The 26,991-nt window shown below is 46.9% G+C and overlaps 3 protein-coding genes across 10 annotated transcripts in view; 2 read left to right on the plus strand and 1 right to left on the minus strand.

Annotated features, from left to right (window-relative positions):
* The window catches only part of kat14 (lysine acetyltransferase 14), a 22,769-nt gene extending 18,495 nt beyond the window's left edge, over window positions 1-4,274 (plus strand). The window contains exons 11-13 of one of the 2 annotated variants that reach the window (XR_009788183.1): window positions 3,237-3,311; window positions 3,412-3,500; window positions 3,819-4,274. The gene's annotated coding sequence lies outside the window, so the exon portion shown is untranslated. Of the gene's footprint in view, window positions 1-3,236; window positions 3,312-3,411 lie in introns of both variants that reach the window. The other variant, XR_009788182.1, reaches the window with a different exon arrangement.
* The window catches only part of dzank1 (double zinc ribbon and ankyrin repeat domains 1), a 25,939-nt gene extending 1,138 nt beyond the window's left edge, over window positions 1-24,801 (minus strand). The window contains exons 1-21 of one of the 6 annotated variants that reach the window (XM_061771038.1): window positions 24,630-24,801; window positions 11,513-11,727; window positions 11,256-11,368; window positions 10,865-11,021; window positions 9,395-9,461; window positions 9,270-9,321; window positions 8,095-8,180; window positions 7,965-8,023; window positions 6,666-6,783; window positions 6,477-6,578; window positions 6,264-6,347; window positions 6,049-6,171; window positions 5,796-5,936; window positions 5,545-5,686; window positions 3,564-3,667; window positions 3,366-3,464; window positions 3,253-3,304; window positions 3,130-3,155; window positions 1,686-1,769; window positions 1,498-1,625; window positions 929-1,003 (exon numbers count right to left, since the gene is read on the minus strand). In XM_061771038.1, the coding sequence (XP_061627022.1) occupies window positions 929-1,003; window positions 1,498-1,625; window positions 1,686-1,769; window positions 3,130-3,155; window positions 3,253-3,304; window positions 3,366-3,464; window positions 3,564-3,667; window positions 5,545-5,686; window positions 5,796-5,936; window positions 6,049-6,171; window positions 6,264-6,347; window positions 6,477-6,578; window positions 6,666-6,783; window positions 7,965-8,023; window positions 8,095-8,180; window positions 9,270-9,321; window positions 9,395-9,461; window positions 10,865-11,021; window positions 11,256-11,355 (1,799 nt within the window). In that variant the 5' untranslated portion in view covers window positions 11,356-11,368; window positions 11,513-11,727; window positions 24,630-24,801. Of the gene's footprint in view, window positions 1-928; window positions 1,004-1,492; window positions 1,626-1,685; window positions 1,770-3,129; window positions 3,156-3,252; window positions 3,305-3,365; window positions 3,465-3,563; window positions 3,668-5,544; window positions 5,687-5,795; window positions 5,937-6,048; window positions 6,172-6,263; window positions 6,348-6,476; window positions 6,579-6,665; window positions 6,784-7,964; window positions 8,024-8,094; window positions 8,181-9,269; window positions 9,322-9,394; window positions 9,581-10,864; window positions 11,022-11,255; window positions 11,728-24,629 lie in introns of those variants that run through there. The other 5 variants (XR_009788184.1, XM_061771039.1, XM_061771040.1 and 2 more) reach the window with 5 other exon arrangements.
* Window positions 13,981-26,438, plus strand: polr3f (polymerase (RNA) III (DNA directed) polypeptide F). Of its 2 annotated transcripts, XM_061771061.1 has the most exons (10): window positions 13,981-14,219; window positions 14,565-14,815; window positions 16,222-16,339; window positions 16,415-16,482; window positions 16,557-16,624; window positions 16,923-17,035; window positions 17,306-17,449; window positions 20,520-20,627; window positions 20,704-20,895; window positions 26,224-26,438. In XM_061771061.1, exons 2-10 carry the CDS (start codon window positions 14,769-14,771, stop codon window positions 26,299-26,301), a joined length of 936 nt encoding a protein of 311 aa, XP_061627045.1. In that variant the 5' UTR covers window positions 13,981-14,219; window positions 14,565-14,768; the 3' UTR covers window positions 26,302-26,438. The 2 variants fall into 2 exon arrangements, with proteins under 2 accessions (XP_061627045.1, XP_061627044.1); XM_061771060.1 differs by lacking the exon at window positions 14,565-14,815 and having other exon boundaries at window positions 13,982-14,219.
* The last annotated feature ends 553 nt before the right edge of the window (window positions 26,439-26,991 follow it).

Raw genomic sequence — 26,991 nt, forward strand, 5'->3', positions numbered from 1 at the left:
CCTGACACGCTCTAATGGAATTTTTATTTTTATTTTTTTTAATGAGGCTCTGCAGACAATATACTGTACTGTATTTTATTTATTTATTTTTTACTGAACCACAAAAACATGGTGCGGTTGTCAGGGTATAAACGGATGGCCACAAAGAGCAAACGGGCAAGAAATCACTGACTGAATCTGTGCATTTCACCGACGGACTCGTCACGCTGTGCTTTCTAGCCGCACGCAAGACGGCTTGGAAAAACAAATGCGGGGCCTTGAGCTACCAGTGCCTGGGTTTTCCTCTTTTTTGTGATCCGAGTTGTCACTTGACGAATTTTTTGTTTTGAGATACAGGCAAAATTGGAGCTACGAGTGAGTCAGACCACCACCGCTAGATGGCGCGAGCACACGTCACAACATCTGGCCACCTTAACTTCTAATTGGTTTCCTTGCAGTAGAAGGACACAACCAGTTGGTGGCGCCATTCAGCTGCTTTGTCAACCGCCAATCAATCAGAAGGACAAAACAGGGATAGTCGTGTTTTCTGCTCACATTTGATAGGGACAGTTGCCTGTCATAATAATCATCATCATATATTATTGGTCTGTGGACGTTTATATGTTTATCATAGTGTTAAGTGACATTTTCATGGGGAATTTCTTTAATTGTCAGAAGTTTTTGTGTGTTTGAAAGCTCGTGTAATTCTGATTGGTTTTACATCGGCGACGCTTCCACGCGGCAAAACCGGCGGCCGCTCATGAAAACTACTTGCTCAAACTCTCTAGTTGCCGGACCCCGCACGCACCCCGTGCGACACTTTCGTAGGTTTCTGCCATGACGCTCGGTGCGGTGGGCTTCAAAATCCCGATCTCGTGATTAGGGAGGAAGGAATAGCGAGTGATTCCCAAAACAGCCGTAGTGATGAGCTGACGACAGCACTAGCTACCTGATGAGAACGTGTGCACAGCGTAGACCTTGAGGTCCTAGTGCGGCGGCCTCGTGCAGCGCCGTGTTCTTCATCCTGTCAGGGGTCACAGGCCATCTGTGTTATTGTTGGTGCTAACGCGGAAAGCCGTTTGAACATTTATTCCATATCCTTGATAAGGAGGCGTGACACATGCCTGATAGTTGGGCCTTATAGTGTTACTAGTCTGGTGCTAGTAAGTCATTATACTAGTATGTTGAATTGTCTTACTAGTTGGGACAAAGAGTCTACTAGTACATGGACACACAAGCCTGTGATTATCCCAAGATAATCAGATGCAACAATGACCAAGTTCTCACATTTGGACAGAGGGCAACATAAAACATGAGTTTGGGGTCATTGGGGCCACAGGGGGGCCATATATGGTAGAAGGAACTTAGGCCAACTTCCTACCAGAAGGGTTGCGGTCACTTTGTCCTGTTGTGTAACTGTACAAAAACATCCACGACACTCGATATCGACGATTTGGAATACACGCTCGGCTGGGCTTTCCGTACGCTAATGCTAATACTGTGATGACGCCACCTTACTGGCCAGACGGGCGGTCGACATCGGCGCCACGCTGCAACAGAAGCGGCAAGACTGCGTGGTGCCCGTTGACGGCGGCCATCACGGTGGCGGAGCGTCCGTCGCTATCGCAGCAGCCCGGGTCCGCCCCCTGGGGGACGAGGACCGGCAGCTATCGGCGAGCAGCGGCGCGGGTGGCGGCGCTCCTCACCTGATCCAGGAGCTGCTGGACGACGCCCACGCGACCACGAGTGGGACCCGGACCCAATTCCTGGAGCAGCTGGACGTCCCTCACCTGACGGACGCAACCACCAATCAGAGAAAGGGGGAGGGGCCACATCCCAAAAACATGCGTGCTAGGTTGATTGAAGACTGGAAATTACCCGTACGTGTGAATGTGTTTGCGAATGGTTGTTTGTTTATATGTGCCCTGCGATTGGCTGGTGACCAGTCCGGGGTGTACCCCGCCTCTCGCCCGAAGATAGCTGGGATAGGCTCCAGAGCACGCCCGCGACCCGCGTGAGGATGAAGCGGTACAGAAAATGGATGGATGTTTGCATGTGTGTGTTTACGGCATGCACGTTGCATGTGTAAAAGTGTTGAAGTGGCATTAAGCAGGCCCAAAAAATGGCATGCAAATTCGACAGACCACAGAGAAGAGTAATGTTAACAAGCCTGCCAAATTTGAATCAATAAAACAAAATCGCTAAGTATACAGTATAAAACTTGAATAATAAGGGCCACCTCTCAGCTCTCAGACGCTGCGGGCGTGTCGAATGGATGCGCCAAAAGGAAGCCACCATACTGAGGGGGTGATAGCTTCTACCATGTCAAATCACGTTAGGAGGCTCAACTTCAAAATGGAATGCTTATTGTGGACAAGAAGCATCAAAACAAGCACACAAGGCAACTTACCCTCGTTGTCGGCGACATAATGTCACGGCCGAACGCCGCGCCTGACGACAGCGGCGCGGTAGGGGGAAGCCCGGGTAGTTAGACTGCCCGGTTCGCCAGTATCAAGTTACCCACCGAGCCGTGTTGTCTCTGGGGAAAGTTTCCAAAACTATCCGTTGTAAAATGCGCACTGCAGAGCCGTGTGGATGTTCAGCTCGCCATCTGAGTGTCTTTAAAACGTCAATTCATCGCATTTTTATTTCCTCATTTTTTGGGAGCTTAAAAAAACCTCACCGAGCTGTTCTGTAAATTCAGGCGTCCAGCCAAGACGCATTTTCGGGGTTAGCTTGCCAACTGCCCGCTTGAGTAGTAAATGGGCCTTGTTTTGAAAGCTAAGCACAGCTAACACGCCGCCAAACGAAATGACGTCACTCGCGCTAGAAAGTATACGCCCCAGCCCCGTGATGTAACAGGGCTGTGTTTTAGCCTCGCCCATAAAATCAGGAAAATTCAAATGGTAAAAAAGATGCTATATCTCAACAATCCAGCACTATATTGCTATGTCTTTGCAATCATATTTTATGTATTTAGAAACAACGGATATCTGCTTAGAGCCAGTTTCATTAGTGTACATGTGAGTGCATGCGTGTCTGTGAATTATGCGTGCCTGTGTGTATGTGTGAGTGCGTGCATGTGTGTGTGTGTTTGTGTGAGTGTGGCGTGTGCGGGTAAATATGTACATGTGTGTGTATGAGTCTCACCATCACGCTTGTGTTGCTTCCACTTCCTGTCAGCACAAAAACAAAGACAACATTTATGCTATGCTAACTTGATGCTAACTTAATGCCAATGTCATGCTAACATGAAGTCACTAACGAGGTCACCTCGGCATGTCTTCGTCGTGGCCGCCATCTTGTCGACAGCTTCAGAAGCAACCTGAGAGGTAAAAGAAACTCAACACGCGTTCACCTGCATGCACACGACTCACACGTCTCACTTCCTGTCTGACTTCCTGTTTCGCTTCCTTTCCGACGTCCTTGAAGCCGAGTGTCAGCGTGACCTCGCGAGCGCCTTCTTGAAGCACACCCGAGACCATCTGAGGAAGGAAGCGCGTGCGCACACACACAAACAGGTAATGATGACACGCTCACTTCCTGCCGCCACGAGCTCAGATGATTGCCGGGTCGGTCGATACCCGGCCGAGGCGAGGCTCTCCCAGGAGAGTCCTGAAGGGAGCGTTGTTCTGGGCAAAACTCCTCAGGTGAGCGCACACGTGATCCAGCTGCGTCCGCCAGTAACCTGATGTGGACAGACACGCCCCCCGTGAGATCACTCATGTCGCCTGTATCACTGATATCACCACTGTCGCCTGTATCAGCGATGTCCCTACTTTCACCTATATCACGACTTTCACCTGCGTCACTGATATCACTACTGTCATCTGTATCAGAAAACAAAGGAGATGATCACGGACTTGAGGAAAGTCGCGCCCCCACGGTTTCCCCTCACCCTCACGGACTCCCCCCGTCTCCACCGCGGACTCCTTCCGCTTCCTGGGCACCGCCATCACCCGGGACCTCAAGCGTCTCCGGGACACGGGGACGTGCAGGTCGACGTTCGACCTTCTCTCCTCAGGCCGGAGGCTACGCTCCATCTGGACCAAAACCTCGCGCTACATGGGCAGCTTCTTGCCCTCAGCCATCAGACTCATGAACACTAAATAAGCCGGTTAAAATTCACACCTACACCTGATGCTTATTGCACATTGTTTATTTTTCTTCTTCTTCGTCAATTTATATTTGAATTTCTTTTTGTTTTCATGCTATTTTTACCATCTATGTTTCCTGTCACACTCCTGGTTGTGAATGTACTGACAATGGCAATAAAGGGATCCAGCTTCAGATCACTAATGTCGCCACTGTCAGCCGATTCTGTTACATTTAGAATCTATTTTCTATTGCATTGAAAGTCTTTTCTTGTGTGTCATTGTGGATGGGATCAAACGAACGATACTGTCAATGAAAGAGCTCATGAAGGTTGAGAAAAAAATTTCTCCATTGTAAATGGATTCAATGATGCAAATGCGTGAAAGTTCCATTGCTTGGCATAACTCGTTATTACCTTTAATTCCATATGATGAGAAATAAACATAAACATAAAGAAGAAAGAAGAATTTGATCAGGATGTCGAGGCCTGGTTCAAAGTGACCCGCCAACCTTCACAAAAGGCTCGGTCAGAGTCGGAGCCTTTTGTCGCTGGAGGGCGAGTGCTGGATAAGGCCTTGCGAGGAGGAGACCCGGAAAAGGCCACAAACATAGAAAAGGAAGTTGGAAAAGAGGCTCAAATTCGTCAAAATCCAAAGTCTCAAATCAAGGATCCTTCTCTACAAAATAAGGTTCATGATGACCAGAATAAAACGGCACAGCTTCATCAACGTCTTCAGTTTGACTTCCAGGATAGGGGTTGCACCGACGGACAGCGCTCCAGATCCAAAGCTTCATCTACGGCATCTGCTCGTTCCCAGGCTCAAATGGCAAATGGTGCTCAAGGAAAGACACGCTCTTCAAGAACAAGAGGAACAGTTATGGAAACGAAAAGAATAACTTCAGCTAGAGGCTGACCCAGCAGCGTGTGTTCCCCTCAGTACTCCCAAACCTACAGTCGACATCCCCTACTGTCGCAGCACCTGCTGTGTCTCAAAGCAGAGATACAAAGAAGCCACAACATCACTGAACACAATATTATGTCCGCACTGGAAAAAAACTAAATGACATGACATCAATATTAGTCAATCAACAAACACCTTTTGATGGCAAAGCTCGACAGTACCATGCTTTTATGCAAACATTTGAGCTCACCATCGAGAAGAAGACTAATAGCACTTTGGACTGCCTGCATTACCTCGAGCAGTACGCCCGTGGGGAGCAACGACGGCACGGGATATCACACAGCACAAGCTTTTGGAAAATGACCGTCACGTTGCATCTAGCCGTAGTACTGAAACCACCGCTGGCACCTGAGTCGCTAATATGTGGGATCTGTATCGCTGATATCACCGCTGGCACCAGTATCAGGAGTACCGCTTGTACCATGAGTGACGGTATCCTAGTAACGTGGTCTCAATATTGTGTTATCAGTCTTTGTATCGGCGTAGGTGGGCGTGGCATGAGTCTGACCTCGTCCCGGGCTGATGGCGGTGTGCGGCGGTCGTCTGTCTTCGCGTAGCGACTTCTGCTGCTCCTGCTGGCGGAACTTTGCGGCTGACACGAAATGCGGTCTCGATGTCTGCGTGTACTGCTCGGCGGTGGGCGGGCTGGCCTGCGCGCACGCATACACACACACACACACAGACGGCGACGTGTTAGACGGGTAGCTGTCAGGCGGCACCGCCCTCGGGGGCCCGGAGGAGGTGCTTCCACCTCGTTACCTGGTAAGTTGGTGTTGTGGCGTCACGACAGGAAGTGGGCGCAGCGTCCAGGAAGTGGCCACACACGGCGCAGACGACGGCCTGGGGAGAGCCGCCGGCGCCGCAGATCACGCACGACACGCATGTCACGGCCTGTTCGCACTTACACGCGCATGCGACAACACACAACAAACATGTCAACGGACACGTGTGTGCGTTTGTGTGTGTACGTGTGTTTGAGCGTGTGTGTGTGTGTGTGTGCGCACACGCACACCTTTGTGCCACACCAGTCGCAGTGGCGAGCGTCGATGCGGTTCAGACGTCCACATTTGGAGCAGGACAACTTCCTGTTGGGTGAGACGCGCACAAAGGGGGCGCTGTTCCCCTCTAATGCTGTCTGCACCGACCCCCACAACACGCACAAATACACACACACACAAACTCAAGTCAGCGTCTGTGCGTGTGTGTGAATGTTTGTGTGCGTGTTACCGTGTGTAGGCAGGTCTCACACGTCAAACAGTTTGACAGGTCAGTTGGGTTTCCTCGTCCACAACACGCACACAAAACGTCACCCTGACACACAATAATGCGGTTGACAAAGTGCACACAAGAGAAACAACTGTTTTTGTGTGTGCGTGCAAACATGTCTGTGTGTGTTTATATTCACATTGTGTGTGTGTGTGTGTGTGTGTGCATATAGACCTCCAGTCGGGGGCGGAGCTTCTGCCAGACGGGGGCGCGGCATGTGGAACAAACGTGAGTGTTGACTGGAATTTCAGCGTCGCACATCACACAACACACCAGCTGACGCGGACGCACACACACGCGAGTGTGATGTCGTCATCATCATCATCATCATCATCATCATCAGCTGGCGATGGGGTTCAGTACCTGTCCCCCGTCAATAGGGGGCGTCCCGCGTCGTGGCAAAGGGGGCACCGAAACGCCACACACAATACACAAACTCATCGAGTCGTCACGACGGCGCAAAGACGAACACTGCACACACCTACAACACACCAACACAAATTCACATTGCACAATCGTCACCGTTCCAGATCATTCACTCTAAACATCAGTCACTTTAAATTGCTCTCAATTGCATCATTAGCACAATTGCCATTATATCACACTAGTGGCACACTTCCACTTTCATTGCTCAATGACTCTCCACACTCGTGTTTTTGTTTTTGTCTTAAATGTATATTTGTTGTTATGCTCGAGTGGCTCCAACTCCCGGAGACATATTCCTTGTGTCTTGCAACATACTTTGCCAATAAAGCTGATTTGGATTCATGTACAGTAAAATACAGTGGTGCCTTGAGATGTGAGTGAACCGAGATGCGAGCTGTCATTTGGAGGATTTTTTTTTTGATTTTATATTTGTTTTTAGTTATGAGCCTTTAATGGTGGCAGTGAACTCAATTTAGCAATTTCATGGCAAGCAAACTACGTTGCTAGCGTAATACTAACATCAATGCAAAATGCAATTGACATGCTAACGTTAGCATGGATTGTCACAGTTTTAAGCTACGAATATTTGAACACAAATGGTGCAGCAACACATATAGCCAGGAAGATCTTCATCCTCGAGCATTCCTCAACTTAGTTTTTTTTTTTTTTGCTTTTTGGGAACATGTTGCAGCCATCAAATTCTAAATTCATGATTATTTGCTAAAAACAATCAAGTTTATCAGTTTGAACATGAAATATCTTGTCTTTGTAGTGTATTCAATTAAATATAGGTTGAACATGATTTGCAAATCATTGTATTCTCTTTTTATTGATTTTTACCACAACATCCCAACTTCATTGCAATTGGGGTTATATTTTATTTCCGTCCAGACTAATTTGCCTGCTATTTTCCTGTTCAAAGTCGGTTACTGTCCGCGCAAGCGCGGTTCCAGCCAGACCTTTGTGACAAGTGGACTGTATCACGATAGCTTAGCAGGGGCGCAGCCAGGGGGTGGGCAGGGGTGGCCGCGGCCGCCATAGACCAGAGGGTGGCTGCCCCGGTGGCCGCCCCCCCCCCCCCTTGTATGTCAGCAATCGTTGGTAAACAAAAAATATTCTGGTGAAAGAAGGATCAAGCCCATTGTTTTTCCAGGGTCAACAAGTTTGCTCAGGAATCCCCGCGACCCCTGTCGGCGTCGTGTCGTGCACTCGTGCCATGTCGGAAGTGTATCGTACCTTCGGAAGCGAGCGTCTGCCTCACACGCGGCGCTCCGGTGCCTCGGCGCGGCTGCGTTCTGACACACAGGAAGTGAGCACTTCAAAATAAAAGGCTATCACTCAGTTAGCGTGTCAGTTGTTTGTTTACCTCTGAATGAGAGCGGGTGGAACCGCTCGCGGGCGGCGCCCGGCGAGGACCCGATTCGGACCGGGCGCTGCCCGTCACCTTTGACCCTGAATTGCAAAGAAGAACAAAAGAGCCTCATGTAAGCTAAGCTAGCAGCCATATGCTAATGACCAGTATTGTAACTGAACGAGTTCATAGTTGATATTTTGGGCGAACGTAAACTGAATTGAGTTCATTTCTGCCTGACGAATGTTGTTGAGAACGCATTCATTCTTGCGCCTGCGAACAGTCTTTGAGTGACAGTTCATTTTCATCCAAGAGTGCCAAGTTTTGTTCCAGACTTCCAGGACAAAAACGGTCTGGACACACTCAATACGAGCCTTCATATGTCGTATTTGGCGACGGATCTGGTGCGGTCACGTTTACGGTAGGGAGGCACGTCGCATGCAAATGTGTTCTTTGGTAATACAGTACATCCATCAGTCATTTTTTTCATTCTTTATTCCCCTTCTTCTTAATCTATTTATATTGGCATTTTCATTTTGATTATTGTTATTAGTACCATCTAATCTAGTTTCATGTCGCACCATCGGACTGAGAAAAATTCCTGGCACTGACAATGTCAATCAAAGGATTGTGATTGCGCGATATCAGAAAGGTGCTCGATCGGCATGTTGGCTCTCATCAAACGCGTTGCTTCTTTTTAAAAGTCCTCCAGCTTGGACCAATCGGGGTCATGCTCCAAGTACTGGAATTCCCTGCAAAGATTTAGGAAAGGGTCCTCTCTTAGCCATTTGAAATCTGTGCTCTTTGCATTTTTTTTCATTGTTCTTGTAATCGTTTCAGCAATTTTTTGGCGTCTTTCTTTCTTTGCTTTGCTCTTCGTCAGTGTAAATGAAGGCAAGCTCGGTGGCCCAAAAGTTGAAATAAACTTGATTTCATTGAGTTGAATCGATAGTCCACGATATCAAAATCCCGTTCCAGTGATTCGGAAGTCGCGAGTGCCGAATGATTCCGAACGTAGTCGCCGCGTACGGGATCATTCATCATTCCCTGCTGGCCCAATCACCACGAAGGAATTTTCACTGGCCATTTGTCCCTACTTAAAAATGTCTAACCGTACATTGGTGAATGAACAATTTCAATACAAACAATATTCATTCCAAAAAAAAAAAAAAAATGCTGAAAATATCAACCTTGAGGTGAAGTCATGACGTTGTCATGCAATCCTTCTTCCTGACTCACCTGCTGGAAGGTTAACAGCACAGGCTGATTAATGGATGGATGGATGGATGGATGGATTGATTGATTGATTGATTACCTGTTGCAAAGGGTCTGCCTCTGTGACAAAGAAGACTTTGGCGACAGCAGCGCTCTGGCGGCCGTCGCTGCCGACAGGAAAAGATGCGAGCGGTCAACTTGGCCTTGGAAGCGTTCCTTTAGTGGCGAATGTTTGCGTTCTTTCTTTGACGTTTAAACTTAAAATGGATTCACTTAGCAAGCACGTCTGTCAAGAGTGGAACGACAAAAGCGTCTTAGGAAGCCACGCCTAATAAGATACAGGACCTGGTTTATAGTGGCCAATTTGGCCTCGTTAGCGTGCACCCTCCAAAATGTATAAAAGAATTCAGCCCCCGAAGAACCTCTAGGCGCAGCCGAGGCAATGAGGGGGTCCGGTTTGGTCGCCTCAGTATTACGTCTCTGCTTTTTGCACATGATGTGATTCCGACTCTCACTGGAGCGGCTCGCGACAGAGTGTGAAGCAGTTGGGATGAGAAGCAGTCCCTCCGAATCTCAGGCCACGCTCCTTCGTCGGGAAAGGGTGGATGGAATGAAATGCTGCCCCCCGGTGGGGACTTCAAGTATCTCGGGTTCTTGTTCACCAGTGAGGGAAGAATAGAACGAGAGATAGACAAGGCGGATCGATGCAGCGTCCGCAGTGATGCGGACTCGGTATCTAGCCGTCTGTCGTGGTGAAGAAGGATTCTCCATTTAGCGGTCGATCGCCGTTCCTAACCTCGCCTCAGGTCGTGACCCAAAGAACAACACGGCGGATACGAGCGGCCAAAATCGCTTTCCTCCGCAGGGTGTCCGGGCTCGGTCGTCCGGGAGAGGCTCAGAGTGCGGAGCGCATCGAGAGGAGCCGGATGAGGTGGCTCGGGCATCTAGTCGGGATGCCCTCTGGACGCCTTCCCCGGTGGGTGTTGCGGGCACGTCCCGCCGGGAGGAGGCCCCGGGGACGACCCGGGACACGCCGGAGAGAGGTCCGTCTCCCGGCTGGCCTGGGAACGTCTCGGGATCCCGCCGGAAGAGCTGGACGAAGTGACCGAGGAAAAGGAAGTCTGGGCTTCCTGGCTTAACCCGACCCCGGATAAGCGGAAGAAGATAGATGGATGGATGGATGGATTGATTGATTCAGCACCCGTAGCCAGTTTCACTCAGCAACAAAATTTGGTAGGCGTGTCTATCGTGCGTGGAGCCAAAAAAGTCTCAGGATAAGACACAGGAAGTGTGCCAATTTGGTTTATACTAGCCAATTTGGCTCCAAATTCAGCCCCCAAACCAGTTTCACTTCACGAAAATTTGGTGTTGAGAATCATTGATTAATTTCAAAATAATCCCAACATGGTAGTTGCCCCTCTGTAGTGGAACTCTGCAAGCAATTGACAGGGTTAGGATTGCCAATAGCTGTGACCAGTTGTCGGCAAAGCAAATGAAATCATGACTATTTCAAGTGGTTAGGGACGCAGCCTTTTTTCTTAGACGTTGACAGGAAGTGACATGACGCTACCTGGTGACGGCCACGGCTCTGACGCACACTCGGCCGCTCGGCAGCAGGAAGGGCGAAACGTAGCGGCGGCCGCCGCCTGGGCCGCCTCGTCCCGATGGTGGCCGGGCCGCAGGCTTGGAGCCGTCCAGTGTGTAGAAAAGCAACGCGTCACCCGTGTCTGCATCACACGCACGCACGCACGCACGCACGCACGCACGCACGCACACACACACACACACACACACGATGATCCAGTATATTGGAATTATGCAAGAACAATGACGTCATTCACGGCGCCCAGTCGTAGCTGAACTATTTTTCATTTGACACACAATCAACTTTGTAGTCCACTCCAACAAAGTGCGCGCGCGCGCGTGTGTGTGTGTGTGCGTGTGTGTGTGTGCTCTCCTACCCGACTGAATGCACACACGCGTGCTGGTGTCAACGTGGTTCTTCGATGCCGGTAATTTGATGGGAATAATGCGGGGGGGCGCCACCGCCCCCGCTGTCATGTTCACGGCCGAGCTGTCAATCAAACCAATGAGGAGCGTTCAACACAACGATGACGTCAACGCAGAAATTCAAACGTTTTCACAACATTGCACAAAAAAACGATGACTGTAATCTTATTTGTTAAGAAGTAATACAAGTTAAAACAAGACAACTTACCTCGAGCCAAGATAAGGTCAGTTACTTAAACACTGCGTGTGTGTGTGTGTGTGTGTGTGTGTGTGTGTGTGTGTTTTGTTTGCGTCACCACAGCAACAGTTTGGATTGTCGCTTGTTTCTCACAGTGTTGCACGGCGGCGGGGCGTGATTAGGATTCCCACGAGGTTTCTAGGTAGGACACGCCCCGCTGCAACATGATTGGCTCCTGGGTTGCTCTAGGCAGACGTAACGAGATCAGAATCAGAATCACCTTTATTGTGTGTCCAAAAAACACACGAGGAATTTGTCTCCGGTAGTTGGAGCCGCTCGAGTACGACAACAGACTGTCAATTGACAGAGAACACTTTGGAGACACAAAGACATTGACAAAAAAAAAAAACAGTCACTGAGCAGTAAAGGGTTGCTAGTTATCTGGTAATGCCGGTACATTTTATAAATAAAGGACTCTCCAAAAAAAAGATGGAGAGTCCTCTAGCACTAGTCCGGTCCCATGACCATTGTGCAAAGGGCGCCAAGACTTCAAGGAGTGTATGCGGTTTAAAGTGTCGAGTAGCGCGATAATCTGGGACAATGTTGATTGTGCAAATGTTGCAGATACTCCTCAGTCAGTGTGCAAATGGAGCAGATGCTACTCTGGCATGAGTGGCCAGTATATGTAAATAGTACAGCATGGCGAGACAACTGCAGTGAGTGCACAAGTAATAAATAATTGGCCCCACAGAAATGTGACAACAAACTCAAGACAAAAAAATTGGCAGCATGTTGCAATGGAATTGTAGGTTAGATGTTTAAGAAGTTGATTGCAAGAGGGAAGAAGCTGTTGGAATGTCTGCTAGTTCTAGTTTGCATCGATCGGTGGCCGGTGACCGGGATGCGGAGGGTCCGAGAGTCCGACAATCCTTTCAGCAGTTTTGATTGTCCGTCGCAGTCGGAGTTTGTCCTTTTTTGTAGCAGCACCAAACCAGACTGTGACGGAAGAACACAGGACTGATTCGATGACCGCTGTGTAGAACTGGCTCAGCAGCTCCGGTGGCAGGCCGTGCTTTCTCAGAAGCTGCATTATTTCAAAAAGATGTTGCATCAATTCCATACGTAGTTTATAATTGGAATAATATTACGATAATGAAGCCAGCACGGTGGTCGACTGGTTAGCGCATCTGCCTCACAGTTCTGGGGACCGGGGTTCATATCCCGACCCCGCCTGTGTGGAGTTTGCACGTTCTCCCCGTGCCTGCGTGGCTTTTCTCCGGGTATTCTGGTTTCCTCCCACATCCCAAAAACATGCGTGCTAGGTTGATTGAAGACTGGAAATTGCCTGTAGGTGTGAATATGAGTGTGAATGGTTGTTTGTTTCTATGTGCCCTGCAATTGGCTGGCGACCGGTTCCGGGTGTACCCCGCCTCCCGCCCGAAGATAGCTGGGATGGGCTCCAGCACGCCCGCGACCCGCGTGAGGAGAAGCCGTTAAGAAAATGGATGGATGGATGGATGATAATAATAATGATCTTGACTGGGAAAAAATTTTTATTTACCTGCAAAATGTTTGATTAACAATAACATGAAACGTATCCTTTAAAATAATTAATAGGTGTTCATAAAAGACATTGATACTAATTGCTGTTTTTGTGAAGGATCCCCTGAAAATTGTTTTCATTTTTTTGGGAGTTGCCCACCATCCATCCATCCATTTTCAACAGCGCTTATCCCGGTTAGGGTCGCGGGGCGCTAGAGCCTATCCCAGCTGACTTCGGGCGAAAGGCGGACGACACCCTGAACTGGTCGCCAGTCAGTCGCAGGGCATATGTAGACACGGACGACCATTCGCACTCACATTCACACCGTCACTGAGGGGAACTGAACCCACGCTGCCTGCACCAAAGTCAGGCGAGTGCACCGCTACACCATCAGTGACTGGAGTTGCCCACTCTCTGCCCAATTATGGAAATATATTTATAATTTGATTCTATAGAATCATTATTTTCCTCTTTGCTTTGAACTTATATTGTTTGGCTTCATTAACTATGCAACATTTGATATGATTCATCTCATGAAGTCATACTATTGACTGAATGCCATATTCATGAATGTCAGTCCACATATCAAAAACCACTGTTTTGCATTTTTGAAAATGAAGTCAAGCGATACATTACGTCCATTAGACGAATGTTTAAGCACATAACACTTGAGAGTTACGTGCTCTATATAATTTATTTCCGTAATGAGACAATGTTTGCCTCTGTTTGGATTTCACCCCCTGGCGATTGAATTTGTTGGTTTCTTGTTTCTAAATAAAACGTTAAAAATACATTTTAAAAAGCCAATACAATTTAGTGCGGCATCAACAAGAATGAGTCTATTAGTCTTAATATTAAGTGCGTTATTTATCGTATAAGCTATATTTCACGAAGTCGAGTTGATCTCGTCATTTACCAATCGGTCCTACAATGTGACAAATGGTATGGTTTAGATCAGGCAATCGTTTGGACGTCCCCGCGTTTGTGTCAGCTTTGTAGGACCCCGGCCAGCGCAAGAGCGTGTAGCATGGCTGGCTAGCAGCTCAAAAGATCTCGTCTTGTCTTTAGTGCGGCAACAAGAACAATTGGTCGAGTGTAATAATTCTACTAAGTGGCGAGGAGGACGGTGAACATGTCAGAAGTGAAAGTGAAGATGGAAACGAACGTTTGTGAGCCCGCCGAAGTTGAAAACAGGTATGACACACTTTTTCTTGCTCTTTATAGCTTTCAATTCACTTTACACTGCGCAGACTTCATATTGTTGCATGCATTGTTGGCATGTTTCATGTTGAAATGCCACATACATGTTGTATTTAGACCATATCGTTCATTTAAAAAATCCATCACTATATAGGGAGGGTAGGTATGTTGGTAATCTTGGATCACAAAATGGCCCAATTGACTTGTTTAGAAATTAATGTAAATCAATAGGAAATGTGTGACTGAAAACTGGACTCTTTGGTAGAAAAATGCCCAGATGCTTCTTATTAGTTGAGATGAAAATGTGATGTTTAATAAGGCCATTTTCATATTTTTCAGTGGTGGCGTCCTCTCATTTTCCAGGCCAAATTGAGAGCAAGCGCATCTTCAGAATGATGATACTCGTGAATCACGTCCATATAGTTTTCAATCGTGTCCAGATGCTGCGGACGTGTGATTTTGAACACCACAATTGAGGAGCATTTTCATCTCTTTCAGAACAACTGAAAATTTCAACCGAATAAGACGTGGAAAAGTCTCGTCATGCCGCGTCGCACCATGGGCGAAATGACCATTTTGGGGGCTACGCAGTACGCATGGTCTCTTTGTGTACAAAGCAAGATGAGCTCTGTCGCGGTGTTCCCTCTTTTGCTGACCGAATCGAAATATGGTCAAACGTTGTTGTATTAGGCGGTGCAGCGCCTCCTCACACAATCGGAAAGGGCAAAAACTCAACAACTGTCTGGCAGAAGACATAGAAGGAAGCCAAGTTTCAGAGCTCACAAAGAGACATCGGATACTTAAGTGGACTTTTAAAAAAGACGCAATTGGTTTAGCTCCATGTACGTTCGTACAAATGACGATGTTGGCATTGTTCGCCGGCTTCGTCATCTGGAGGTCCTACACCCACCTGTTAGTAAACTGCCCATGAGAGGCTAATGATTTATAATTTTTAAATTTTAAAATCCTCCACCGTCGGAGCCAACAAATCACCAGGTGGTGATCAGTTGACAGCTCCGCCCCTCTCATCACCCGAGTGTCCAAGACATGCGGACGCAAGTTCGAAGATCCAACCACAAAGTCGGTCATCGAACTGCAGCCTCGGTTGTCCCGGTGCCAAGTGCGCGTATGGACACCCTCATGCTTGAACATGGTCTTCGTTATGGACAAGCCGTGATGGGCACAGTCCAATAAGAGAACACCGCTCGGGTTCTGATCGGGGGGGCGTTCCTCCCAAGTCTCACTGTCATAGCCCACGTGAGTATTGAAGTCCCAAAGGCGGAACGATGGAGTCCCCAGCGGGAGCGCTCTCCAGAACCCCCTCCAAGGACTCCAAAAAGGATGGGTATTCTAAACTGCTGTTTGGTGCATAGGCACAAACAAAAGTAAGGACCCTTCCCCCCACCTGAAGGCAGAGAGAGGCTACCCTCTAGTCCACCTGTGTGACCCCCGACGTACAGGCGCTGAGGCGGGGGAGCAATAAGTATAGCCACACCTGCTCGGCGCCTCTCACCGTGGCCAACTCCAGAGTGGAAGAGAGTCCAACCCCTCTCGAGAGGACTGGTACCAGAGTGCAGCTGTGTGTGGAGGCGAGCCCGATTATGTCTAGTCGGAACTTCTCAACCTCACACACCAGCTCGGGCTCCGTCCCTGCCAGAACGGTGACGTTCCACGTCCCTAGAGCCAGCTCCTGTAGCCGGGGATCGGACTGCCCAGCTCGCACTGCACCCCTCCCTATAGTTCCAGTGTAAATGGGGTCACACTATATATGTATTCATTCCTGCGTACCTTCATCGTAATAAGGCTTTGAATTTCCTTCAAGCCATCACTACCAGGGGCCTTATTTGATTTGACTTTCATATGCTCTCTATATAGGGATTTTTATATAGTAGACGTAGATAGTTCAATCCAAGATCCAGTAAAAATCCTTTGTAGTGATGTCATTGCTGTCGCCTAATTACAACATATGGGATCAATGCCTATGCTTGTTTTTTAGGATCAAGGCACTGTGTCAGCAGTTTCCTCACGGCATCACGGACGAGGTGATCCAGAACGACATGCCTCATTTGCAACCTCAGCAGAGAGCCATGGCCATCAACAAACTGCTCTCATTGGTCGGTCTCTGCGTGACCTCGCATGCGTGACCTCTGCGTGACCGCTGCGTGACCTCTGCTTGACCTGTACGGCAGGGTCTGCTGGATCTTCTGAGGAACAGCAGCGGTCTCCTCTACAGGCTGAAGGACACGCAGAGTGCCAGGTAACGCCACGTGCTAACGTCACACACACTGAGGAAGCGCGTGTTGTCACGTGAGCTGTTGTTTGTGATGCCAGCAAGATGAAAGGTTCAGACAATCAGGAGAAGCTTGTATACCAGATCATTGAAGACGCCGCCAACAAAGGTGAGCGTGTGTGTGTGCGTGTCAAAGTGAGACAACAAGTCTGTGTGTGTGTGTGTGTGTGAGAGAGAGAGTGTGTGCCCGCAGGCGTGAGAGCGAGCGTGTGCGTTACTGAGTGTTTGTGCGTGTGAGAGAGCGAGCGAGCTAGTGTTTGTGTGTGAGGGAGTTTGTGTCAGAGCAAATGTGTTGTGACTGAGAGTGCATGTGAGTGTTTGAGTGATTGTGTGTGTGAGAGAGAGTGAGTGGGGTGTGAGAGGGCGAATGTGTGAGACGTTTGCGTGACGTGTGCATGTGCATGCAGGCATCTGGAGTCGAGACATCCGCTTCAAGAGCAACCTTCCTCTGACTGAGATCAACAAGATCCTCAAGAACCTGGAGAGCAAAAAACTCATCAAAGCTGTCAAGTCTGTGGCGGTGAGTCTGTCCGCAACTGGCCAAGACCTTCCGTCACCTTCTTACCACCTTCCAGAACATTCCGTCACATCACAGAACAATCCACAACCTTCAAAAACCTTCTGGAAGCCTCTGCAAGCTTACCTTCCCATTACAGTACACACACATTCCATTACAGCCGTCCACAATATACACATTTTAGAAGCTTCAACGTGCACCTCATAAGCACAAAAAGTTGCACACGTTTCAAATTCTGAATAAGGGTGTGTGTGCGCGCATGTGTGCGTTTAGGCATCCAAGAAGAAAGTGTACATGTTGTACAACGTGCAGCCCGACCGCTCGGTGACCGGCGGCGCCTGGTACAGCGACCAGGACTTTGAGTCGGAGTTCGTGGAGGTTTTGAACCAGCAGTGCTTCAAGTTCCTGCACAGCAAGGTGATGTCGCGTTACGTCACATCGCATTGCGCAGGGGTTCTCCTGGCTTTAATTGAGGCGGAGGCTGTACCAAAGCCGTAGAAAAGTGTAGAGAGCCAAGGATGGTGACACAGCGTGAGAAAAAGCACAGCAAAGATCCTTCCGCTCATCCATGCCAAGTACTTCCTAAAGCTATCACGAGCAGTTTTCCTTTTCTTAGAATATAATCTAATTCTAGACACTGTCACAAGCAGTTTTCATTTTCTTTGAATTAGATTCTGATTCTACACACTATCATTAGCAGCTTTCATTTTCTTAGAATCTGACTCTGAACAGTGTCACTCGCAGTTCTTTTCGTAGAATCAGATTCTGAAATCTAGTGCTACGAATGAATCAATGGGGATTTGAAACCTTTTTTGTAGCAGTACCAAACCAGACTGTAATGGAAGAACACAGGACTGATTCGATGACCGCTGTGTAGAACTGCCTCAGCAGCTCCTGTGGCAGGCCGTGCTTCCTCAAAAGCCACAGGAAGTACATCCTCTGCGGGGCCTTTTTGAGGATGGAGTTGATGTTGATCTCCCACTTTAGGTCCTGAGAGACTGTAATTCCCAGGAACAGGTCTCGACTGTTGACAAAGGGCAATTGGACGGCGTGAGGGGCAGCTGTGGCGGAGGATGCCTCCTGAAGTTCACGATCATCTCTACAGTCTTGAGCGTGTTCAGCTCCAGGTTGTGTCGGTTTGTTGTAATCGAACGTGCGAAATGACTTTGTTGGTACACACACCTCTTCACAGAAACTGATATAGGATGTGACAGTGTCCGTATATTCATCCAGGCTGCCAGCTGAATTTTCAAAGACACTTCAATTTGTGCAGTCGAAACAGCCTTGAAGGTCTGTCTTTGCTTCATTGGTCCACTGTTTCACTCTCTTCACTGTAGGCTTCGCGCATATAAGTTCTTGCCTGTATGTTGGTATTAAGTGAATTAAGCAATGATCAGACGAGCCCAGAGCTACGCGAGGTATAGCACGGTATGCGTTACTTAGCGTAGTATAGCAGTGGTCCAAAATGTTATTTTCCCTGGTAGGACAGTCAATGTGCTGCTTGTATTTCGGGAGTTTGTGGTTGAGTTTAGCTTTGTTAAAGTCCCCGAGAATAATGAGGGGTGAGTTTGGGTTGTTTTTTTCAATTTCGTTTAGTTGTTCAGCGAGCGTTAGCAGTGCGGCGTACGTGTTAGCTTGAGGTGGAATGTAAACACCGGCGAAAATGAAAGACGCTAAATCACGAGGCGAGTAGAATGGCTTACAGTTAAAAAACAGCAGCTCTAAATGAGGGCTGCCGTGTGTGCTGAGCTCCGTGACGTCCGTACATAATTTTTCGTTGCTATAGAAGCATATAACTATGACGCGGTTTGCCCGGTGAAGATGGAAGCCGGGGGCTGAGCGCAGTTGCGAATGTTGGTGAAAGAAAGTCTGGGGTAGACTCGGTGATGTTTAGCAAGTCTTCCCTTATGTAAGTGAGTCGTGTAATGTCTCAAAAGACGAAGAAAAAACACAAAAACAGAGACAATACTAGGGAGCACGTGTCTGAGTCGTCCAGACAGGGAGGCGCCATCTTGGATCATGTGCATGATGAAAATGACAGGCCTCTCTCATCTTTTTAAGTGGGAGAACTTGCACAATTGGTGGCTGACTAGTTTTTTGCCCCACTGTATACAGTATGGTCTTCACGGTCCATATTTCACCAACAAGTTCAAGCATATATTTTTGCTCAATACAATGAAACTGGCGGTCATTTCCAATAATATCCATCATTTTTGGAGCAATTGTTGATGACATTGTTTTGACAGCGCCCCTTTTTCATGTCTCATGTCTGTCACGCATTGTTACCGACTGAAAAGCTTTCTGATCTGTAGGGACGCTAGTGGGAGGCATTTTTGTAGTGTAATGACTACAAAATTGAGCTGATGAAAGCAGTGTATAAATGCGGAAACAAATCTGCAAAGTACTTCCTCTATGGGATGTTCTTCCTTGCTGACGTGGATACACGTCGATAAAATCATAAACACCGGGCTGATATTTTCAGAGGTGTACGTGGAAATAAATAGGAATGTACTCGTAAAATTTTGGTTAAGATCGGCTGGCGTTTTGGGACATAAAGCTATGTAACGCTTGTCATCTGCCATGACGTGGCTATATCTTCTTTCCTCAAGGAGACATTTCAATCGTCGATTTTTTTTATTTTTTATTTTTAATCAACAAGCCTTCCAACATGTTTCACAGTTTTCAGTTATTGTGGTATAAAAAAAATGCCAGACTTTCAATATAGGCAACAATTACACTGCAGAATATATAGAAGTTCAATGAGGAAATGTAATTTGGCTCCTGCTAGTACGTGCCGGGGCTGTGACAGGCTGACGTGTCAATATATGTTGGCGGGCCAAAATCTAGCTGAAAATCAAATATATCAGAAAACGAGTCTGAAATTACTACTGAGTCAATTTTGGGAGGATTCTTTTTTTATTTTTAAATCCAGACATATGGAATAAGTGCCAATGTTCTCACCATTAACTAGGTCTTTTCTGACACATTTTTTGTTGTTGTTGTTTTTACCAAGGCCGTCAGAAGGGGACGTGGATTCTTGAGCACCGATGTTTTCAAAAATGCTAGATTTTGTTGGATTAATATTTGATTCATATATTGTAGGGTTTACTTCCCACAAGTGTCGTCTTTTGGGGTTTTCGGGAATGATGCGCATGATCCGCATGACTTGTCTGGGACAAGTGGAACAGTCTACAGCCACTTAACCGTTTTGACAAAAATTCCCCCCCAATTGCCAAAAATCCACTGAAAAAAAGGCCAAAAACTGTCTGATGCTCACACCATGCCTGGAATAGAAATAACATGGCGTCTGTAAACCATATGACATGGATTTGAGAGGAGTAATTTGACGTGGATGTAACCAGTGATGAGTAAGTGTAGGGATTCCAAATGTGTCCACCATTTAGTTACTACGGCTTTGGGAAGTACCATTGTGATCATTCAAACGGGGGCTGAATTACGCTAACGCTATTGCACTGGTGCTTGCCAGGCGGAGTCTGCACAGGACAGCAAGCAGAGTCCGATGCTCCAGAGGAACAGTTCCTTCGCCACCTCGCATGAAGTCTGGAAGTACATCTCCGAGCTAGGCATTAGCAAGGTAGCCCCGCTCCCTCAGGTGGCCCAGCCCCACCCCCTGAGCTTCGATCCACAGCCCTGCTCTTCTGCCTCGCCAGGTGGACCTGTCCATGGACGACATCGAGACCATCCTGGACACGCTGGTGTACGACGGCAAGGTGGAGATGAATGTGATGGCAGCCAAGGAAGGCACGCTGGGCAGCGTGGACGGACGCATCAAACTGTACCGCGCCGTCAACGGCGTCGTTGCGCCCACCGGCCTGGTCAAGACGCCCTGCGGACTCTGCCCGGTAACGTGCCTGTTTTCCTGCCACCGATAGCGAAAATCCACCAGAAATTGATGTGCAAAAAAAAAAAGTAGACTTTACACCGATTTTATCGGCCTGATCGGTATCGGCCGATAATTTGCATTTTATGCTGATCGGCTTTAATGTCATAATTCGCCGATCCGAACAATGTCATCATTGATCGGCTCCGCAAAAGATATTTCCTCCGCGTCACCATCGTGCACAGTATATTTGAATCCAAAAGCTAGTTTATTTTTAGCCTTGTCGCGTGTCTTTTGACGTAGTACTGTAAATATCTGACGGCCAATAAAGTTATTTTAAAAAATATTTCGGCGGTGTGGGACAGACAACACGTAATGCAAACTACAAGACAAATTTGCTTTTTCACGATTGCACTATGTCAGACTACTGCTATAAAATCTTGTATTCCACCGCATCCCGTTTCTTACGATCATTGGGCTTTATCTTGTCAAATGCGACCGGATGCACTCGTTTCCGTGGCGACGACAACAAGAGTGGAGCGAGCTGACTGTATTATGAGGACAAAATGGGGAAAAAAGTGTGTTGGTGGTCACCGGTGCTCAGGACAGGAGAGAACGTTTGTTTAAGGCTTGCTTGAGGTATGTTCACATACTTGTAATACGATACAGCTCGCAAGCAGGCGACAAAACGTTATGTAGCCTAGCAGGCTAGTGCTAGCACTAACGGTTGTACGTAAACATGCCGCCGTTCTGCCGAATTATGCTCTAAAGTTTCAGTGTGGGTGAAGTAATTTAATGACAGTAAGTTAGCACCCATTCTTTCTGTCATGTTGTAATGTTGGTTTGACCCGACTGATTAGAATGCACGATCTGACGAGAGCAGTCATTTCCAACCTTTATGGAGCCAAGGAACATATTTTACAATTGGAAAATCTCACGGCACAAAAAGTGGATACATGAATGACTGTATGTACTTCCTGCCATCTAATAGAAGACCATTCATTTGTTCTGTCAGTCACTATGCCTCACTGGCATAAATAGAGGAACAAAGATACATTATGTATTGTAAATATAATTTTTTGAGCAATTAAGTACACAAGTATATACAGTAAATGAACAGGTCATTTAAATAGACACATTCCTCCATCTTGTGATCGGTTATGGTTTTTTTAAATCGCTGATTGATCGGCCCCAAAAATCTTGACTGTGTAAAGCCTTAAAAAAAGGTTTGCACACGCCACAAGATATCACAACTTTTGTCGAAATAAAGATCTCCAGTTCAATTCAACATAGTTCCCTTGCACAGACACACCACAAAGTATTGCTTTGGCCTGAGCACAAAAACTGTATCCAACATTTGGGGACATGCAATGGAACACTGCCTTGAGATGCGAGTTCAGTTTGTTTCGTGACCACGCTCGTAACTCAAGATACTTGTATCTCAAATCATTTTCCCCCATTGACATAAATGGAAAGGCATTCATCTGGACCAGCCCCTCAACTTCTTTACCTTTCTGCTTGTCCCGTTAGAAATGGCCACAACGTGTCATCCTTTTCAATGTAAGCCTATCTCCTGCATCCTCTTCTCTTACACCAACTACCCTCATGTCTTCCCTCACGACATCCATCAAGCTTCTCTTTGGTCTTCCTCGAGCTTTCTTGCCTGGCAGCTCCATCCTCATCATCGTTTTACCATTTACTCACTATCTGTCCTGGACGTGTCCAAACCATCGAAGTCTACACTCTCTAACTTTGTCTCCAAAACATCTAACCTTGACTATTCCTCTGATGAGCTCATTTCTAATCCTATCCAACCTGCTCACTCCGAGAGAGAACCCCAACATCTTCATTTCCGCCACCTCCAGCTCTGCTTCCTGTTGTCTCTTCAGTGAAACAGTCTCTAATCCGTACATCATGGCCGGCCTCACCACTGTCTTCTAAACCTTGCCCTTCATCCTAGTAGAGACTCTTCTGTCACATAACTCAACTGATACTTTCCTCCACCCATTCCAACCTGCTAGGACCCGTTTCTTCATTTCCTTACCACCCTCCCCATTGCGCTGGACGGTTGACCCCAAGTAATTCAAGTCCTCCACCCTTGCTATCTCTTCTCCCTGTAGCCTCACTCTTCCTCCTCCAACCCTCTCATTCATGCACATATTCTGTATTACTTTGGCTAATCTTCATTCCTCTCTGTTCCAGTGCATGCCTCTACCTTTCTAAATGTTCTTCCACCTGCTCCCTGCTTTGACTGCAGATCACAATGTCATCTGTGAACATCATGGTCCATGGGGATTCCAGTCTGAACTCATCTGTCAGCCTATCTATCACCATTGCAAACAGGAAGGGGCTCAGGGCTGATCCCTGATGCACTCCCACCTCCACCTTAAAACTATACAAAAATATACAGTAATGACATGATTAGATGGAATGTAAAGAGGTGAACCATTTTTTGGACACTTTCTGCATCAACTCAATTGACATTGGCAGTATAAGGCAGGTGTACGGATATATAGTACATGGAGACAGTCTGAGCTTCTCAGTACAGCAGTAATAGCAGTCGTTCTTTTCAAAGGATAAAGAATATATGCCTGTGAGTTTTGTTAAATTGTCGGACTAGATCTCAAATTGATGCAGTAGTTGTTACTTACGGTAATTTCTCGTGTGTAATGCTCAACCCCAAAGTTGACCTAAAAATTCTGGAAAACCCTTCTACCTATGTATATGATTTTGCTTCTACCCATATGATCAAAACATGAAATCTTAATATATATTTTTTTTAAAGAATTATGACGTTAAGCACTTTATTTGAACACGTGATACTTTTTAAAAATATACTTGCTCTTATTTTGAAATTCACGGCCCTACTTTTATTTATTAAATTAGAAAACACACAGTTGTCCTCATATGTTTGATTACCCAGGCAGAATTTGTAAGATGTGTACAATTCTTTAAAGAAAACATGGACCAGGCGAAACGCATTTAATTTTATTTTAGTGTGATTCAAATTAAACGGTGAAGCATTTCAGAAAAGCATTATCATTAAACAAAACATAACCATTAAGAAATTAATGATGGTTGTTGTTCAGGCATATTTAAAAATAAACAATATTTCACAAATTCTGCCTGGGCATGCAAATTATGAGCACAACTGTACATCTATGCAGTCATACCCCTGTCATATTGGAATGAAAGTGTAGGCTACACATTTTTTATCACGACTAGGTGGCGGCAGCATATTTGAATGAAAGTGTACAGCTTTTTCATAACCCCTAGATGGCGGCATACATTATTATTTTTTTTGACAATTGTGCAAAAAGATGCAGAGTCCTCTAGCACTTAGAGGAGTTCGAATGACTAATATTGCAATAGTCCGGTCCAATGACCATTGTGCAAAGGGCGCCGAGACTTCAAGGAGTGTATGCGGTTTAAAGTGTCGAGTAGCGCGATAATCTGGGACAATGTTGATTGTGCAAATGTTGCAGATACTCCTCAATCAGTGTGCAAATGGAGCAGATGCTACTCTGGCATGAGTGGCCAGTATATGCAAATAGTGCAGCATGGCGAGACAACTACAGTGAGTGCACAAGTAATGTATAATTGGCCCCACAGAAATGTGACAACAAACTCAAGACAAAAAATTGCCAGCATGTTGTAATGGAATTGTAGGTTAGATGTTTAAGAAGTTGATCGCAAGAGGGAAGAAGCTGTTGGAATGTCTGCTAGTTCTAGTTTGCATTGATCGGTAGCGCCTACCTGAGGGAAGGAGCCGGAAGAGCCGGTGACCGGGATGCGGAGGGTCCGAGAGGATTTTGCACGCTCTTGTCTTAGTTCTGGCAGCGTGCAAGTCCTCAAGGGCGGGTAGGGGGGTACCGACAATCCTTTCAGCAGTTTTGATTGTCCGTCGCAGTCGGAGTTTGTCCTTTTTTGTAGCAGCACCAAACCAGACTGTGATGGAAGAACACAGGACCGATTCGATGACCGCTGTGTAGAACAGCCTCAGCAGCTCCCGTGGCAGGCCGTTTTTCCTCAGAAGCCGCAGGAAGTACATCCTCTGCTGGGCCTTTTTGAGGACTGAGTTGATGTTGGTTGCCCACTTCAGGTCCTGAGAGACTGTAATTCCCAGGAACTTGAAGGTCTCGACGGTTGACACAAGGCAGCTGAACAACGTGAGGGGCAGCTGTGGCGAAGGATCCCTCCTGAAGTCCACGATCATCTCTACAGTCTTGAGCGTGTTCAGCTCCAGGTTGTGTCGGCCGCACCACAGCTCCAGCCGCTCCGCTTCCTGTCGATATGCCGACTCGTCACCCTCCTTGATGAGACCGATGACAGTGGTTGAACGCTGAACTGAAGTCCACGAACAGGATCCTCTCGTAGGTCCCTCCGCTGTCTAGGTGTTCTAGGATGAAGTGCAGTCCCATGTTGACTGCATCATCCGCAGACCTGTTCAGTCGGTAGGCAAACTGCAGGGGGTCCAGCAGGGGACCTGTGACGCTCTTGAGGTGGTCCAGCACGAGACGTTCAAAGGACTTCATGACCACAGATGTCAAGGCGACAGGCCTGTAGTCATTTAGACCCGAGATTGCAGGTTTCTTGGGGACTGGAATGATGGTGGAGCGTTTGAAACAAGGAGGTACTTCGCACATTTCCGGAGACCTATTGAAGATTCATTCAGCTCAGTCATACATCATGTTTTATGTACATTATACATCTAATAGTCTTCAAAATCAGAATCATCATTATTTGCCAAGTATGTCCAAAACACACACAAGGAATTTGTCTCCGGTAGTTGGAGCCGCTCGAGTACGACAACAGACAGTCAATTGACAAGAGAACACTTTGGAGACAGAAAAACAGTCACTGAGCAATAAAGGGTTGCTAGTTATCTGGTAATGCCGGTACAATTTTTATGCTCCTGTCATTTTTGGCATCGACATAACGTTAGCGTCGATGGTTACTAATTTATAACACTTTAAGCAACTTATATTTGAACACAAATGGCTGAACAACACGTGTGGACAGATAATAAACCAATACTCACAGGCATATATTCTTTATCCTCTGTGAGGAATGACTAATATTAGAGCAACTCACTGAGTATGAGAAGTCTATTCTTCGTTTGTGCTTACATGACTGACATATGCTGTATATATATTTATTGTATACCTCCCAATGGCCAAGGGAGGAACACCGGAAGGAGCAGCACACTGAATTGGATTGCAACATTAAATCCTGATGCACAAATTATTACCTTGTTTTTACAAAGTACAATATTATAATGTTGTTTTTCCTTGCTAAAAAAACATGTTTTTTGGGAATTTGACGTCTGTCGTCCTTTGCCGTTTGGCAGGTTTTCGACGACTGTCACGAAGGCGGCGAGATCTCGCCGTCCAACTGCATCTACTTGGATCAATGGCTCGATTTCTGACACTGACGTCGTCACTGATTCCCACGACAAGATTCTATAATTAATTGTTGTTTTTTTGAACAGCATGTCAAATGCATTCTGGGTAACGACATGCAATGTAGCACTTTCCTATCTTCAATAAAGTCATTCATGCGCCATCTCGTTTCGCTCTACTTTCTGTACATTCTACGCCGCACAGGTGTCAAATTGGCGGCCCGCTGATGTCCGCGATCTCTCCGCTGCCGACAGCGCCAATATGTCGTGGCTCAAAGAAGAGACAGATGGTTGGATGTGTCGATTTGATCTTTTTACTGAACCCCGGGTCCCAAATATTTGTTGGAAGCATGTGGACAATCAAAAGAGTGAGAACCTATTCCGTTAAAAGGAAGGACACTGTTTGTGTGTGTTGTAGGCATGGTTTGATGGCCAATTGCAGGCTATGCTGGTAGCAGTGGGCTCGGGTTAAACGGAATGAGGAAGTCGCAATTTTGCCGAATGGCCAGTGCATGGAATGAGGGCGCTTGGGGTTTAGTGGGGGAGGGCCTCATGCTAGAAAGTGTACACCCCAGCCGGCGATGTCACGGGGGCAAGTTTTTTGCCCTGTGCAAAAAATCCAGCCTGAAGAGATGAAGAAACAGTCTTAAGGTATAGCTCAACAATTCTGTACTATATTGTTTTCAGTCTTTGCATATTTTCCGCACTTCAAACATA

This window comes from Phyllopteryx taeniolatus, chromosome 4, assembly GCF_024500385.1.
Source record: "Phyllopteryx taeniolatus isolate TA_2022b chromosome 4, UOR_Ptae_1.2, whole genome shotgun sequence".
Lineage (NCBI taxonomy): Eukaryota > Metazoa > Chordata > Actinopteri > Syngnathiformes > Syngnathidae > Phyllopteryx > Phyllopteryx taeniolatus.

Coding starts and splice junctions, on each gene's coding strand:
- polr3f (XM_061771060.1), top strand. CDS start 14,158: ATGTCAGAAGTGAAAGTGAAGATGGAAACGAACGTTTGTGAGCCCGCC. Junction 16,483..16,556: donor AAGGACACGCAGAGTGCCAG/GTAACGCCACGT, acceptor TTGTGATGCCAG/CAAGATGAAAGGTTCAGACA. Junction 16,625..16,922: donor TGAAGACGCCGCCAACAAAG/GTGAGCGTGTGT, acceptor ATGTGCATGCAG/GCATCTGGAGTCGAGACATC.